Source organism: Ostrea edulis, chromosome 2 (assembly GCF_947568905.1).
Source record: "Ostrea edulis chromosome 2, xbOstEdul1.1, whole genome shotgun sequence".
Lineage (NCBI taxonomy): Eukaryota > Metazoa > Mollusca > Bivalvia > Ostreida > Ostreidae > Ostrea > Ostrea edulis.
The window spans coordinates 97,957,583-97,973,297 of NC_079165.1; the positions used below are offsets into that span (position 1 = coordinate 97,957,583).

General features: G+C 35.7%; 1 protein-coding gene across 1 annotated transcript in view; it reads left to right on the plus strand.

Moving 5' to 3' along the window:
- Nucleotides 1–7,122: 7,122 nt before the first annotated feature.
- Nucleotides 7,123–15,715, plus strand: part of LOC125681032 (phosphatidylserine lipase ABHD16A-like) — a 24,229-nt gene continuing 15,636 nt past the window's right edge. Inside the window, exons 1-7 of the mRNA XM_056155697.1 lie at nucleotides 7,123–7,445; nucleotides 11,846–11,902; nucleotides 12,050–12,203; nucleotides 12,403–12,488; nucleotides 13,979–14,046; nucleotides 15,062–15,145; nucleotides 15,696–15,715. The exon at nucleotides 15,696–15,715 is cut by the window's right edge and continues 54 nt beyond it. Coding sequence (XP_056011672.1) covers nucleotides 7,371–7,445; nucleotides 11,846–11,902; nucleotides 12,050–12,203; nucleotides 12,403–12,488; nucleotides 13,979–14,046; nucleotides 15,062–15,145; nucleotides 15,696–15,715 — 544 coding nt within the window. The 5' untranslated portion in view covers nucleotides 7,123–7,370. The remainder of the gene's footprint in view (nucleotides 7,446–11,845; nucleotides 11,903–12,049; nucleotides 12,204–12,402; nucleotides 12,489–13,978; nucleotides 14,047–15,061; nucleotides 15,146–15,695) is intronic.

The following is a 15,715-nucleotide window of genomic DNA, read 5'->3' on the forward strand; positions in this document are numbered from 1 at the left end:
TTTCTGTATATAAGCCATGCAGGTAACCGTTTAATTGTCAGTGTAATTATCATGATAACAAAACCCTAACTTAGTGATTTGGTATACTTACCTGTTAAATTTTTTCGATGTTTTCGCTTACCTCTTTTCAATGGTGTCACCTTTAAAATTCAAGCGTGTCCTTAACTTTGATAAACGTCATATTTTAGGATTAATTACTATTTTCCAAAACGAATTCAAAACTGCACAAATGTTGCTGTAACGGTATTGGACTGACGTAAAGTATTTGAAAAAAAAAGAGATAAATTTCAAGATCTAAAGATAATTCTAAAGTCAAAATGTAGTGAATCTCTTAGATTCTAGGTTTATATATTGTAGATACTTTAAAATAATCAAAGGGAAAATATCACGGAATCTCATTATTAGTATAAAACATCAAAAATGAAAAGTCTGCATGAGGACATTACCGTTACAAAGATTTCTAATAAAAGTAAATTTTTATTAGGCGACAATTCTATTTAAACACTTTGTTTTCCATGTAGATAAAACTCAAATGCAATATCTGATCATCCGTTGTCCGTCATCTTTCTGTCTGTACGTCTGTCTGTAAACTTTTCATAATTTCGATTTCTTCTCTAGAACCACCGGGCCAAACTTGGTACAAATCATCCTTGGGTGAAGAGAATTCAAGTTTATTCAAATGAAGGACCATGCCCCCTTTGAAGGGGAGATAATCACAAAATGCAAAAATAGGATGGGTCATTTAAATATCTTCTTCTCAAGAACCACTGAGCCAGAAAAACTGTAATTCTTGTTGACATTGGTATAAAGTAGGTTTAAGTTTCTTCAAATCCTGGCTCCCGGAGGTAGGGTGGGGCTACATGTAATAGGGGACCAACATTTTACATGTGTATATATAGGGAAAATCTTTAAAAGTCTTCTTCTCAACAACCACTGAGTCAGAAAAGTCGAGATGTGGAGTCTATAAGGGGTACCTGCTCCAACAGTTTGGTTGGTGTCCCTCGGATTAACCTTCTGGATATCAAAGATGTGTTGCATATACAATCAGATAATAATCAGTTTTGGTACAGAAATCAAAATTCATACACACAAATTAAAGATTGCCATGTTCCTGTAAGAGATATTTTTGTTGATTCCTTTTCAGATCTCATGTGCTCAATTTCAAAATGTTCCGTTAAATATTGTAAAACTTGTGACATACTGATCACTAGAAATTGATTTAGTAGTAATCTCACTGGACGTAGTTTCTGTACCAAAACTTTTGATAATTTGACTTGTAAATCTTCTAACGTTGTCTACGCTATTGAGTGTAACCTATGTGACTTAATTTATGTTGGAGAAAGTAAGGGTTCATTTAATAAAAGAATATCGGGGCACATATTTCAAATAAATAATGGTGGTAACCAACTTCTTTACAAGCATTTTAACTCACCGGACCACTCCATACTGTCCATGAAGGTAAGGATTTTGGAAAATATTTACCATCACACAAATAGTTCAACATTAAGTACCCCTTTTCGTAGACAACGAGAAGATCACTGGATCAGGACTCTATGTATTGCATTTTCTTATGGATGCAATGATAATGTATACGATGTAGGAAATTTGACTACTCCACAAGGAAATAACGTGAATGTGATGAGACTCTTTCCCAATACTCAAAGACGAAAACGCAGTCATAGACATCGTTCATATAAAAGACCAAGTATAAATGATGTCACATTTGATTTACTTTTACCTTAGATCAACAGACAACTAGGTCCGCATCATATTCGCACAAAACTCTACTCTGTTCCATTGAGAGTTTTACATATGGTATTTGAAGAAGCCACAGCTAGTCTATACTTGGATTTACAACACCTGTGAATAGACTGAACTCTATGATTATGGATGTTGTCAATCACAGGCCCTTTAAACCACCACGGGTCATGGATGATACTCCTTCCAAATCATGCCGCCAGTTTTGTAAGCTCAAATTTACAAAAGGAATATATGCCGTCAACATAAGCAACATTCTTCTTCATAAAAAAAGTTCAGTCGTGTATTCCAACTTATTTCAAGTTCAAGTCTACACCCAGTATTTCCTACAAATATACTTCTAGTATTGCATCCAAACTTTTCAATTATAAACAAATTTTGCAGTGCCTAGATATGGACCATCTTATACTTAATTCACCTACGTGCTCTTGTTCTTCATCTTTGTTCAACTATAGTGCAGCTTGACATGTCATTACTGGTGATGTTGATATAGTTGAAAATTAGGACCTCAAATCACTTATTCTAAAGGATCCTAAATACAGAGAACCTCGGTCTTTCAATTGCCGACAGAACTTCATTTGTATTATGAGTTCTGTCGAGGATTATGCCAGACGATGGGTTAAATATGAAAAAGAACTTGATTGGTGTTTTCAGCCACACTAAACAACTTTTCAGTCATCCGGTGGCGCCCAGTTCTTATTGGTGGAAGAGAGAATCCAGATACTATGTACCTGGGAAGAGACCACCGACCTTCCGAAAGTAAACTGGGAAACTTTCTCACTTACTGACGCGAGCGGGATTCGAACCCTCGCCGATAGAGGTGAGAGGCCGTGTGATTTTGAGTGTGATGCTCTAACCACTCTGCCACGGAGGCCCTGAAGAAGAACTTGATACATTGTCAGAATGGATCAAAAGTATAAGAGAAATATTAAAATCTCGCATCAGACATATGAAAACAAAAGTACGTACCATGTAAAACTTATACGGTACCAATTTTGATGCACCAGATGCGCATTTCGACAAATAATGTCTCTTCAGTGATGTTCAACCGAAATGTTTGAAATCCGAAATAACAATAAAGTTCTAGAGCTATTATAGGGGAAAACAGTGTGCCAAAAAGCTATGCGTGAGGGAGATAATCCTTAATTTTGAAATGAATTTCTGAATTTTATAACAGCAGTTAAATATGCATCCGTATTTTCAAGCCAGTAACGAAGTACTTAGCTACTGGGCTGTAGAGACCCTCGGGGACTAACAGTCCACCAGCAGAGGCCTCGACCCAGGGGTCATAATGTAAAACTTATACGGTACCAATCTATCTTTCTGTGTTTAGTAAACCAGAAGTGATAAAGAATTAGATGGGTTATATGAGGAGAATGTTTTGGTTCCAGCTGACAAAGCTTGTGACAACATTGTCTTTGTTTGCAAGGCTCATTATTACAACTGTATTTTAAACGAACTTGGCATTACTTCCACTTTTGGTAATCGTACCTATACTCTAACTGCCCTTTCAAAGGACAAAATTCTTCAAAACCATGCTTCAGTTTTATACACATTCAATATCCCAGTCAATGGGTCGGATGAATAGGAGTTACCGTACCTATACTGGATTCCTAAACTTCGTAAAAACCCTTACAAGCAAAGATACATTGCTAGATCCAGTAAATGTTCTACCAAGCCCCTATCTTTGCTCTTCACGAAAATATTAACAGATCTGAAGGGGAAACTTACTTTGCTAAACACCACTCTGATTCCACGCACAAGTACTCTGAAGTTGAAATCAAAAATATGCTAAAGTTCCTCATTGACAATATCTTCGTGGTGTTTGGTGATCAGGTCTTCAAACAGTCTGTTGGAATTCCCATGGGCACGAATTGTGCTCCTTTGTTAGCTGACCTGTTTCTATATTCATATGAAGCAGAATTTATTCAAAAACTTCTACGTGAGAAGAAAAAATCTCTCGCTGTGGCCTTCAATTCGACATTTAGATATATCGATGACCTTTTGTCTATTAACAATTATAACTTTCATTCATATGTCGATTCGATATATCCATGCGAGCTCGAAATAAAAGACACCACAGAGTCGTCCACTTCTGCTTCATACCTAGATATTTTAGTGAAAGTAGACATTAACGGCAAACTGCCAACTCAACTGTATGACAAACGGGATGATTTCAACTTTTCCATCGTCAACTTCCCATATTTATGTAGCAATATTCCATTATCACCTGCATATGATGTTTATATATCTCAACTAATTCGATATGCAAGAGTTTGTTCTGCGTATAGTCAGTTTTTGAATCGAAGTAAGCTACTGACAAACAAGTTGAAGGTACAGGGGATTCAACAGTCTCGATTAAAGTCAGCATTTCGCAAATCCTATGGTCGTTATAACGACCGAGTTCGTCAATACAACCTATCATTGGATCAAATGCTGTCTGACGTGTTTCATACCGATTGTTAAGCCATTCTTGGCACACTGATTTTGATTGCGGATAACTCCGTTTACCTGATCAGGATATAGGGCTCACGGCGGGTATGACCAGTCGACAGGAGATGCTTATTCCTCCTACGCACCTGATCCCACCTCTGGTGTGTCCAGGGGTCCGTGCTTGCCCAACTATCTATTTTGTATTCTTTGTAGGAGTTATGAGATTGATCACTGTTCGTTATCTTCACCTTTCTTCACCTCTGTCGGCGCGGGTTCGAATCCCGCTCGCGCCGGTAAGTGAGAAAGTTTCCCAGTTTACTTTCGGAAGGTCGGTGGTCTCTCCCCAGGAACATTGTATCTGATTTTCTCTTCCACCAATAAAAATTGGGCGCCACCATATAACTGAAAAATTGTTGAGTGTGATGGAAAACATCATTCAATCAATCAATTTAATCACCTTTCTTCAAACGTACTGTACGACTACATATGCCAGAAGTGGGGTAAATCAAATGTGGATTCTAAAAATTTCTAAAGAACTTTTAGTTTAAAATCATAATTTTTCCTCAAATCAACAACATCAAAATGTTGACTTTTCAACGTTTTACACGACCATTCCTCACGATAAATTAAAGACTAGACCTTTTTGACATCATAGACAGTTGCTTCTTCAACAAAAATGGAAAACGCAAAGATTTCTATCAAATGATCTGTATCCAAAAAATTACTTTGTTAAACGCCACTCTGATTCCACACACAAGTACATGTACTCTGAAGTTGAAATAGAAAATATGCTGGAGTTCTTCATTGACAATATCTTTGTGATCTTTGGTGATCAGGTCTTCCAACAGTCTGTTGGAAATCCCATCGGCACAAATTGTGCTCCTTTGTTGACTGACCTGTTTTTATATTCCTATGAAGGAGAATTTATTCAAAAACTTCTACGTGAGAAGAAAAAATCTTACGCTGTGGCCTTCAATTCGACATTTAGATATACCGACGATGTGTTATCTATTAACAATAATAATTTTCATTCATATGTTGATTCAATATATCCCGGTGAACTTGAAATAAAAGACACCACAGAGTCGTCCACTTCTGCTTCATACTTGGATATTTGATTGAAAGTAGATATTAACGGCAAACTAACGACTCAACTTCATGACAAACGGGACGATTTCAACTTCTCAATCGTCAACTTCCCATATTTATGTAACAATATTCCATTAGCACCTGCATATAGTGTTCACATCTCTCAACTGATTCGATACGCCAAAGCTTGTTTTGTGTATGGTCAGTTTTTAAATCGAAGCAGACTACTAACAAACAAGTTGATGGTGCTGGGGTTCCAACAGTCGCGTTTAAAGTCAGCATTTCGCAAATTTTATGGTCGTTATAACGATCTAGTTTGCCTATACAACCTATCAATGGATCAAATGCTGTCTGACGTGTTTTCATGCCGATTGTTAGGCCGTTCTTGGCACATTGATTTTGACTACGGATAACTCCTTGGACCTGATCAAAATATAGGGCTCACGGCGGGTGTGACCGATCGACAGGGGATGCTTACTCCTCCTGGACACCTGATCCCACACCTGGTATATCCAGGGGTCCGTGTTTGCCCGGCTCACTGTTTTGTATTGCTTGTAGGAGTTGTGAGATTAATCACTGTTCGTTGTCTTCGCCTTTCATCAAACATATATAAACTTTATAAAGTATCATATGAATTTACTTTTATGAGATATCTTATAAAACACATTGGATATCTTGTATGTATTATAAGATATCTCATGAATTTTATGTCTTATAAAATATATCAGATACCTTACAAAGTTTTTGAGATACCTTATAAAGTTTATGAAATATCTTATAGAATATATGTATTTATTATCTTATAGAATATATGTATTTTGATAGAACATCCAAATGTATTGGGTGTGATATTAGAACACTCGTGTCATAATCTGGAGGAGAACTGAGAATTTTTAAAGTTCTCTTTACGGAGAGATTAGCAGAAAGAAGTATCAAGCGTAATAAAAAGGTGATTATTTTACCTAATATACACGTAAAACGCTCTAAAACATTGCTTAAATAGGATCGATGTCGACTGCATCAAACTACGACTTCGATCTGCGTAGATAAAATTTCTTGAATTCATTGGAGTTCACAGCCAATTAATGTTCATTATTTTTTTTTTCCACTTGGTATGGAATTGATCATGTGTTATGAAATGCTTCAAGATAGTGAAGAAATGATATAGCATCAAGTTTGAGAACATGACAGAAAATTTTCATAAATATCTCATAAACTTTATAAAATATCTCGTATGTTAAACAAGATATCTTAATTATAAATTCTATGAGATATCTTATAATTAATTGAAGATATCTTATAAATTTGATTTATAAGACATCTACGGCACACCGATTTTGTAAGATATCTTATAAACTTTGTACGACATCTTATAAAAGATATGAGTTATCTGATATTTTTTCTTTACAAGATATCTCATTAATGTTTTTGATATCTTAAATAACTTTTATGAGATATCGTTACGTATAAAAGAAAGTTTATAAGATATCTCATATATTTCATTAGATATTTTATTAAACATATAAGCTATCTTATAAGCTTTATAAGATATTTCATAAACTTTATAAGATATTTTGTATATTTTATAAGATATATGTATCTCATAAATTAATTTTTATAAGACATCTTATAAACTTTATAAAGTATCATATGAATTAACGGCGTGTCATAAACATAGGCCTAAATTTTGCAGCCCTTCACTGGCAATGGTGACGTCTCCACATGAGTGGAAATTTTTCGAGAGGGGCGTTAAACTATATACAATCAACCAACCAATATTAGACGTAGGCCCTACACCAAATGTTGTAGTTTGTCATTATATTAGATCGGGTTCGAACTACTGTGGGGGGAATCGAAGAGCATAGTAAAAGTAGTTACGAAATGCTTCAGTGCTCTTAACTAAGATTTCTGTAAATAAGAGCCATGGTTACAAATTCGTGTATTTATGTATCGAATAAAAATACTTGTATTTTGTGTGTGGTCGAAAGATAGTTTGGGATGATTTTATGACAAAGGCAGGTTATACTATTCTATTACATAAGATCTAGTTTTACCCAAATCCCAGAGAAGTGGCCTGTGAAAGTGAAACCATGCCATTGCAAAAGTTATACCACTGTTTAAGAGGACCTAAACTATACAGACAATTGAGAAGTGATGAAACGCAGGTGAATATAAAGTTTGAATGCATTACATTGAATACATATTGAATCTCTTGAATCAGTTGTTCTATATTGTCATAATTGTGGAAGACCCAGAGGTCAATAAAATTCACTTCGTTATAAATGCCACAGGGGCTAAGCCCGTTTTGGGCCCGAACTCTGTGATACCATAAATATAGAAAGGGGTTTAACTCTGACACAGATAAAAAAAACTAACCACTCGCTTCAAATGCCTAAAAAATCTTAAACTAGGTAAGCTATGCGTAATTTGTCGTTTTCCTTGCATAGATTAATGTTTTAACTACTTGCATGCCAAATTTCAAGTCACTGGTTCTTAAAATAACAAAGATACACGTCATCGTTCTCTCGATTTCACTTGTTTATTTTTACTAGGACATTTACCAGTCCAGGTCACGGAGTCGTTTCTCGCCTATGACAGCAGCGAAATTCAGACTAGTATGGAAGATTTCGGACCTGTCAATTAAAATTTCACATCAATTATACGCTACTTACTTCCTCATATTTTAATAATGTTCTTCGTGTAGACGTTACACGCCTTATTTTTCCTCGGCAGCATCAACTGTTGACAAGATCTGCCATTTTAATGAATACACTAAATACCCGAAATGTCTAAAACTTTAAAAAAGGGGAAAATGGGTAATAATAATCTAAATGAAATAGAATAAACAAAAACAAAAAATTAAAAAAGCCAAGAAATAATGTTCAGTTTCCTTCTCTAAGTGCAATATCACAAGAATAATGTTTTGATCAGTTTTAAGGTATTTGAGATTTTAAGTATATCGGGTATTTAGTGCGTTCATTAAAATGGCAGATCTTGTCAACAGTTGATGCTGCTGAGGAAAAATAAGGCGTGTAACGTCTACACGAAGAACATTATCGAAATATGAGGAAGTAAGTAGCGTATAATTGATGTGAAATTTTAATTGACAGGTCCGAAATCTTCCATACTAGTCTGAATTTCGCTGCTGTCATAGGCGAGAAACGACTCCGTGACCTGGACCGGTAAATGTCCTAGTAAAAATAAACAAGTGAAATCGAGAGAACGATGACGTGTATCTTTGTTATTTTAAGAACCAGTGACTTGAAATTTGGCATGCAAGTAGTTAAAACATTAATCTATGCAAGGAAAACGACAAATTACGCATAGCTTACCTAGTTTAAGATTTTTTAGGCATTTGAAGCGAGTGGTTAGTTTTTTATCTGTGTCAGAGTTAGACCCCTTTCTATATTTATGGTATCAGAGTTCGGGCCCAAAACGGGCTTAGCCCCTGTGATAAATGCTAATGCATAGACTCGTGGCTTGGCCAATCAAGTGAAATTTTTTACTTTGTGGATAAAATCTCGACCTCCTGTGGTTGCTGATGCCTATTATAAAAATCTGTACACAGAGACAGAACAAGAGTGTTCCTAACACCCACCCTATCAACTCTCTTCCTTTCTCTGGACCTGTTCCCTTCTTCCTTTATGGAGTTGAGTGTAATAAAACCCCAACTCAGTTTCAAACAGGGGACTCCTCCCAATAAAGATTTAAAGATTAGAATTGATGTGTATATGGTGCGTGACCGTTGGTCAGAGCGAAGCATGACATGGTCATTGGCATGTTCCAAGTGATAGTCATAATTCTGTTCAATACGGTAGATTATGATTCATTTAAAAAATATATATTTTATGAAATTTTCCTTGTGCTAAACACCCAGTAACATCTCAATATTAAAGGGGTTTATATGGGGACAACAATTCTACAGGATCCGCCTATTCATTGAACGCGGGAAATAAAATACAAGGCGACGTAAACCGTGCATTGTGACGTCACGTCACATTTAACCTTGTCATGACTTTTTTCTCTTTTTCAAAGCAAACAATTATAAACAACAACAATAGATCCCGTATGCAATTAAAAAGGCCGTTAAAACTAAACAAAATTAACCAATAAATTCAAAATGGTAAAAAAAAGATAACCGTAAGTATATCATATATTCTTATAAATTTAAAGAAACTCATGAACTCGTTCATCTATTTAGTCGTATTACTGTTTTTCTATTTATTTGATGATTGGCTAAAAACTGTAACAATAATAATCATACCATTCGTCTTTAACAAACTGGGTGTTTGAATTACAAATTACACGTCAGTCTTGTATTTTTGGCATTCAAAATTAAAACAGGAATAACTCTAGAAGCAACTAATGAACAAAGCAATATGGCGGCGCCCATATGGATCACAAAATTTTCAGTGAACATATGTAGAGTTTATCTCTATTAATTTGTTGGTTTTCTCATTTTTTATTTTACATACGTGTTATCTTAGAGCCTTGCTTCGCGGACGGGCCTTCGGGCCATCCGAGCTTCGCTCGGTATGAACACTAAGGTTGTCGTCTACCAGGGCCCCAGCTGCATCCAGGGCACTCTGTTCTAATCTGGCCCTCATCAGCCTTCAGTTCTAGTGTTCTTTTTTATGTCTGTTAATTGTATTTATCACATATCTACCCTTTTATCCAGTGGTATCACTCATACAATATTTATTGGGTCCATATCCACAATTTGTATTCGTACGCTGTGTGACAAAATGTAAAAATTTGCATTGGAAATAGATCAGGATTAAGGAATTTTGATAATTCAATTGTAAAAAAAAATCGATGGAGTTGGCACAGGTGTTATAAAATCTTTAAAATTTGAAAACGGTATAATCGGTCATTCCGGCACATCCCAAAAGTTCCGTATTCTTTCAATACTTAAACAAGAGGCCCATGGGCCACAATTAGATCTCGTTATCTGTGTAAGCTTGGGCACTTTTGGGGGGTTAAGAGGGTGCACATATGTAAAAACATAGCAGATATAGAATGGCAAACTAACATCCCATCACCATTGATTGCAACAATCACTAGAGAAAGTCTAAGAAACTTGATACGTATCCACATTTGGAAATTGGGATGGGGATAAATAGCCGCCATCAACAGTTCCCATTTCAATTGACTGGCCGATTCACTAGTCAAAGATAGTAGATTTTGTTGGAATGCTTCTATATCTAACTTGAATAGCATATGTTTTTAAATCCCCGAAACTTTCGAACCCAGATCTGTAAGGAATTCAATTCCGACATAGTCATCTGTCGCAAAAATGCCCATTTTGTAAACAAAAGTTGTCCAAGTGAGGCATCATTTTCGTAACTTCTTTTTCTGAAGCGTTTAAGTTATTTTTATTTCGGATATCCCATATTAGACGGTCTGAAGCATGATCAATTCACCTAAGGTGATGACACCATACACCTATCAATAGGGAGATTATGTATTGATAGAATGTGTTAAATACGTGTCAGAGAGAAAGTACTAGTACTACATTTCTGTATCGGAGATAGTATGTATGCGCTGATCATAATCTAGAAAAGGTTTTTTTAAAAGTAGTAGATATAGGGATGGAAATGGCTGATCAAGGTATTGTAAAGCTAGTGAATTCTCAGGATATCAACTAGCTTTTGGTGGATCTGTCATCACTTGTGCTTCATGTGTCAAAAATCTTTGAATGTTTTTCAACAGCACACTTAGCACGAAGTGTCAAATAAGTGCATTGACTAATTCATGTTATTTCCAACTGCATAATATTAGTAGAAGATCTTTTATAACAGGATGCATGCAGGAAACTTGTTAGATCACCGATTACATCCTGTCTTGATTATGGAAATGCACTTCTTTATAATGTTAATTTAACATCCTTGCAAAAGTTACAGAAAGTTCAAAACACTGCTGCCAGGCTAGTGACACGTTCACAGAAACATGAACATATTACACCAGTTCTCATATCACATCACTGGTTACCTGTGACATATTAAACAAAATATAAAATCCATTTGTATACTTTCAAGGCCTTACATGGATTAGCTCCAGCATACATCCAGGAGCTAGTTCAAATCTACTATCCACAGCGAACACTTCGTTCTGCGGATTCGATCGTTATACCTTTTAAAGCCACGTGTTCGAACTAAACTATATGGCGAAAGACGGTTTGATATTTCTTCATCAATTTGTGGAACTGCCTCCCGTTGGATCTTCATACCGAGGGTTCATTAGCTGTTTTTAAAAACAAACTTAAAACATACCTTTTTAAACTTGCATTTAATCTGTTATTGGATATTTATGGATACATGTTTTTTTTTATTAAAAAAAAAAACACCTCAGTTTTAGTATTTCTATGTATTTATTATTCTTTGTTTAGGTTGTTTTTAAAGTGTTACATGTAAAGTGCTTAAGAGTAATTGTCTTGATTAGATAAAGTGCTATATAATGTATAATGATAACAATAATTGTATCAGCTGTAGATATGATTTGCTGAGCAATGAATGAACTTGTTTTTATAGAGCATGTGTTTTCTATACTCATTATTTTTTGAAAGGGAAAGGTATACCAAGGAAACTTCATGGAAAGTACAGGAGACAGATTTTTAAGTGTTGTAAGTGAAAACTTCTGTTACAGTAAATTTTTTCTATGGTCATACTGTAGAATCATTATGTATATTGACCCTCTGATAAACTGAAGTTGAAATAAGATGAGTTTTCAATTGTGATTCAAAATTTTTCGTTATGTGTATACATTTCAGATTCGATTTTGCATGTCTTTCACATATTGGACCAGTCCAGTTGTCCTGTGTGTCCTGTATCGACGGGGCTACTTTTCAACAGAGGGGCTTGTCAGTATGGGGAAATTTATGTTTTCAATTGGTGTCATCTACACTGTGGCCTACATTACTAGAGGTAATATAAAAAATGTTGACTTTTAGTAAAACCAGAGATGCTCAATACAGATACATCTTTATTTTACTTTATAAAGATCTTTTTAAAATGTTTTATATGCCAAAGATAAGAATCTATTTAAAATAATTAATGACATAAACATCATTGTGTTCATTTTAAGAGGTATTATAACAAAACTCTTGTTAAACTATATCTGTAGGAGTGGGTCGCTGCAGCAATGCAGATTACATCACCTTCCTTGGTATACTGTCAGCAGCTCAGAGGTCTTTGACTCAACAGAACAAGGTACTGTGTTGGTGATTAGGTCTCATGATGTTATAGATGTTCAAAATATACCCAAATGTGTGATAGTTCTAAACCATTGACTCACTTAATTTCACAGCTGACAAAATATAACTAAAAAGCCAAAACATCAATCATTTGATTTAGTCAACTCTTGCAAGCACCAAACAAAGTTTGGGAATGTATTATCAGTGATACTGTGCTTGGACCTGGTTTTAGCTCACTTAAGCCAAAGGCTTAAGTAAGCTTTTCTGATTGAAATTTTGTCCGTTGTCTGTCCGTGTTGTCGTAAACTTTTCACATTTTCAACTTCTTCTCCAGAACCACAGTGCCAATTTCAACCAAACTTGGCACAAAGCATCCTTGAATGAAGGGCATTCAAGTTTTTTTTAATGAAGGACCATGCCCCCTTCTAAAGAGAGATAATCACAAAAATGCAAAAATAGATGGGGGTCATTTAAAAATCTTCTCAAGAACTACTGGGCCAGAAAATCTTAAATTTACATGAAAGCTTTCTTAAATAGTGGAGATTCATGTTTGTAAAACTCATGAACCCTGTGGGTAGGGTGGGGCCACAATAGGGGATCAGAGTTTTACATGCAAATTGGCATAAAGAATCCTTAAATGAAATTTGTTTATATGAAATGCCATACCCGTTTACAAGGGCATATGATAATTAATGAATTTGTAGTCGTTACCTTTGGGGGGGAAATTCTGAATCAAGCTGCTTGTATAATGATAGTTTTGCTCTAGCTTGTTTATTGCTAGGAGCGATGTGGCCCATGGGCCTCTTGTTTAAGTATTCACTGAATATGGAACTTTCGGGATGTGCCGGAATGACCGATTATATTTGACGTTTATACACCACGGTCACGTGATAGTAATCAAATGTAGGGCAAAGTTGACATCGATAGAAATGGTGTTTCACTAGCAGACGGTCCGAAAAAAGCTATTCGCAGTCTCACGATGACGATTCAAGTCACTATTGGTGCTTAGTACCTGGGTGTAAATTAGATGGAGGGGAAAAGGCGCATTTAGTCGCGTATCCTTGGATGGAAGGCGTGAAGTTTTACCGATATCCTGAAGATATTCCTTAGATTTGTTTTCCTCGCCAACTCACATAGTTTAATCAAATGCATTTCCCTATAAAATGGTTGTAGTGATTCCTTTCTTTCAAAGACAGCATTTTCAGACAGGAATTTGATAGCAATTGAAGTTTTCCATGCTTGTTTACTTAGTTGTTATTGTTATTTGGAAGTGACATGCCCTACAAATTACATTTAACACGCGATAAAAGTCAGAGTAGATCCGTATCTCAAAAGTCCCGTATTAAATGACATATCGACCATTAAGACATAGTTGTTGGCCTTCAATTTCAGTGAGTCACGGTTTAAGAGTGATCGTGGTGATTCCACTTATATATTACACCTGACAACTGTAACTGCACAGTAATAACAAACGTACGCAAGTTGACAATACAATTTTATTTGTAGAGGATGTTAGCTAGATATGACTTTGAGTTTTGGGCATGGCCAGTAGACTGGCGTATGGGAGAAAATGGGTAAGTTTTCCGTGCAATAAGGCTACCTTTTATTCCTTTCATGTGGTTGCAGTATACAGCAAATGACATTTTTTGCATAATTTTCTTTCAATTTAATATATGTATCAAACACACGAAGGATCAACTGTTACCTGAGTTGAATGAATGATTATTACATACCAACACAGTGTATATTACAATGTATTTATTATATCCCCCGAACAAAGTTTGGGGGGTATATAGGAATCACTCTGTCTGTCTGTCTGTGCAGATTCATGTCCGGGCCATATAACTTCTTTGTTCTTTGACGTAGGCATACCATATTTGACACATGAGTGTATCACCATGAGATGATGTGTTATGTACCTTCATGACCTCCATATGACCTTGACCTCAAGGTCAAAAGTAAAGGTTTTTACAATGGATTCGTGTCAGGGCCATGACTTCTTTGTTCTTTGACATAAGCATACCATATGTGACACATGAGTGTATCACCATGAAACGATGTGTTATGTACCTTCATGACCTCCATATGACCTTGACCTCAAGGTCAAAAGTAAAGGTTTTTACAATGGATTCGTGTCCGGGCCTTAACTTCTTTGTTCTTTGACATAGGCATACCATATTTGACACATGAGTGTATCACCATGAGACGATGTGTCAGGTACCTTCATGACCTCCATATGACCTTGAACTTTGACCTCAAGGTCACGATTAAGGGTTTTGACATAGTCATACCATAAGACATGGGTGTATCACCATGAGACTATGTGTCATGTACATTCATGACCTCTTTATGACCTTGACCTTTGATCTCAATGTCAAAATTATAAGTTTATGACATGGATTTGTGTTCGGACTATATCTTCCATTTTCTTCTACAAAGGCATACCATATTTTTACACTCAGGAAAGAGGTAATTTATACCTATTAACAACACCCTTTGGGAGATTGGGGTAAGCGGGGGGTATTCTTAGTGAGCATTGCTCACAGTACCTCTTGTTATTTATAGTTAAGAATTTATCTTCCCTCACAGGGAAGTAAAGAAAATCCATCAGCAGATTCAAAGATCAAAACAACTGGAATTTTCAATTACCAATCTTCCACAGAAAATTTTGGGGTATGCATTTATTTATTGAGATCTAACAATACACTCTGTAAATATGAAGATACTTATTTTCCTGAAGTTGGAAAGAGTTGGTTTAATCATAGATTTAATAGTCAGGCTCTGATGCTTTGTGAAACCCTTGTCCTTTTATTATCCCTTTGCAATGCATTGTATCTCCACAGGTAGTAACTTTCATCAAAGAAATAATTATACCCTCGCAATTCATTGTGAGAGGTTATTTAGTAAAGGGCTTGTACGTGTGTGGATGAGTGTGTGTGTGTGTATAACACTGAGCTTGTAGACTCTCTACAGGCCAGTTTTTACAAATTGTATTGATTTTGAGGTTAAGGTTACTACTGTTTTGCTCCATTGATTTCATAAAGAGATGAGCAGTCTTATTGATTTTATGTCTAACGGTCAAGGTTACGACAGGACTTCATAGAAAAAGCTTGTAGACAGTCTGACACTCATTGCGATGAGCTATGACCCACCCAATGGAACTCTTGTTTTCTATGAAATAGAAAAATATCTTATTTTAATAGAATGGTATTTCTCTTTTAAGTTATTTTGCAGTACACACTT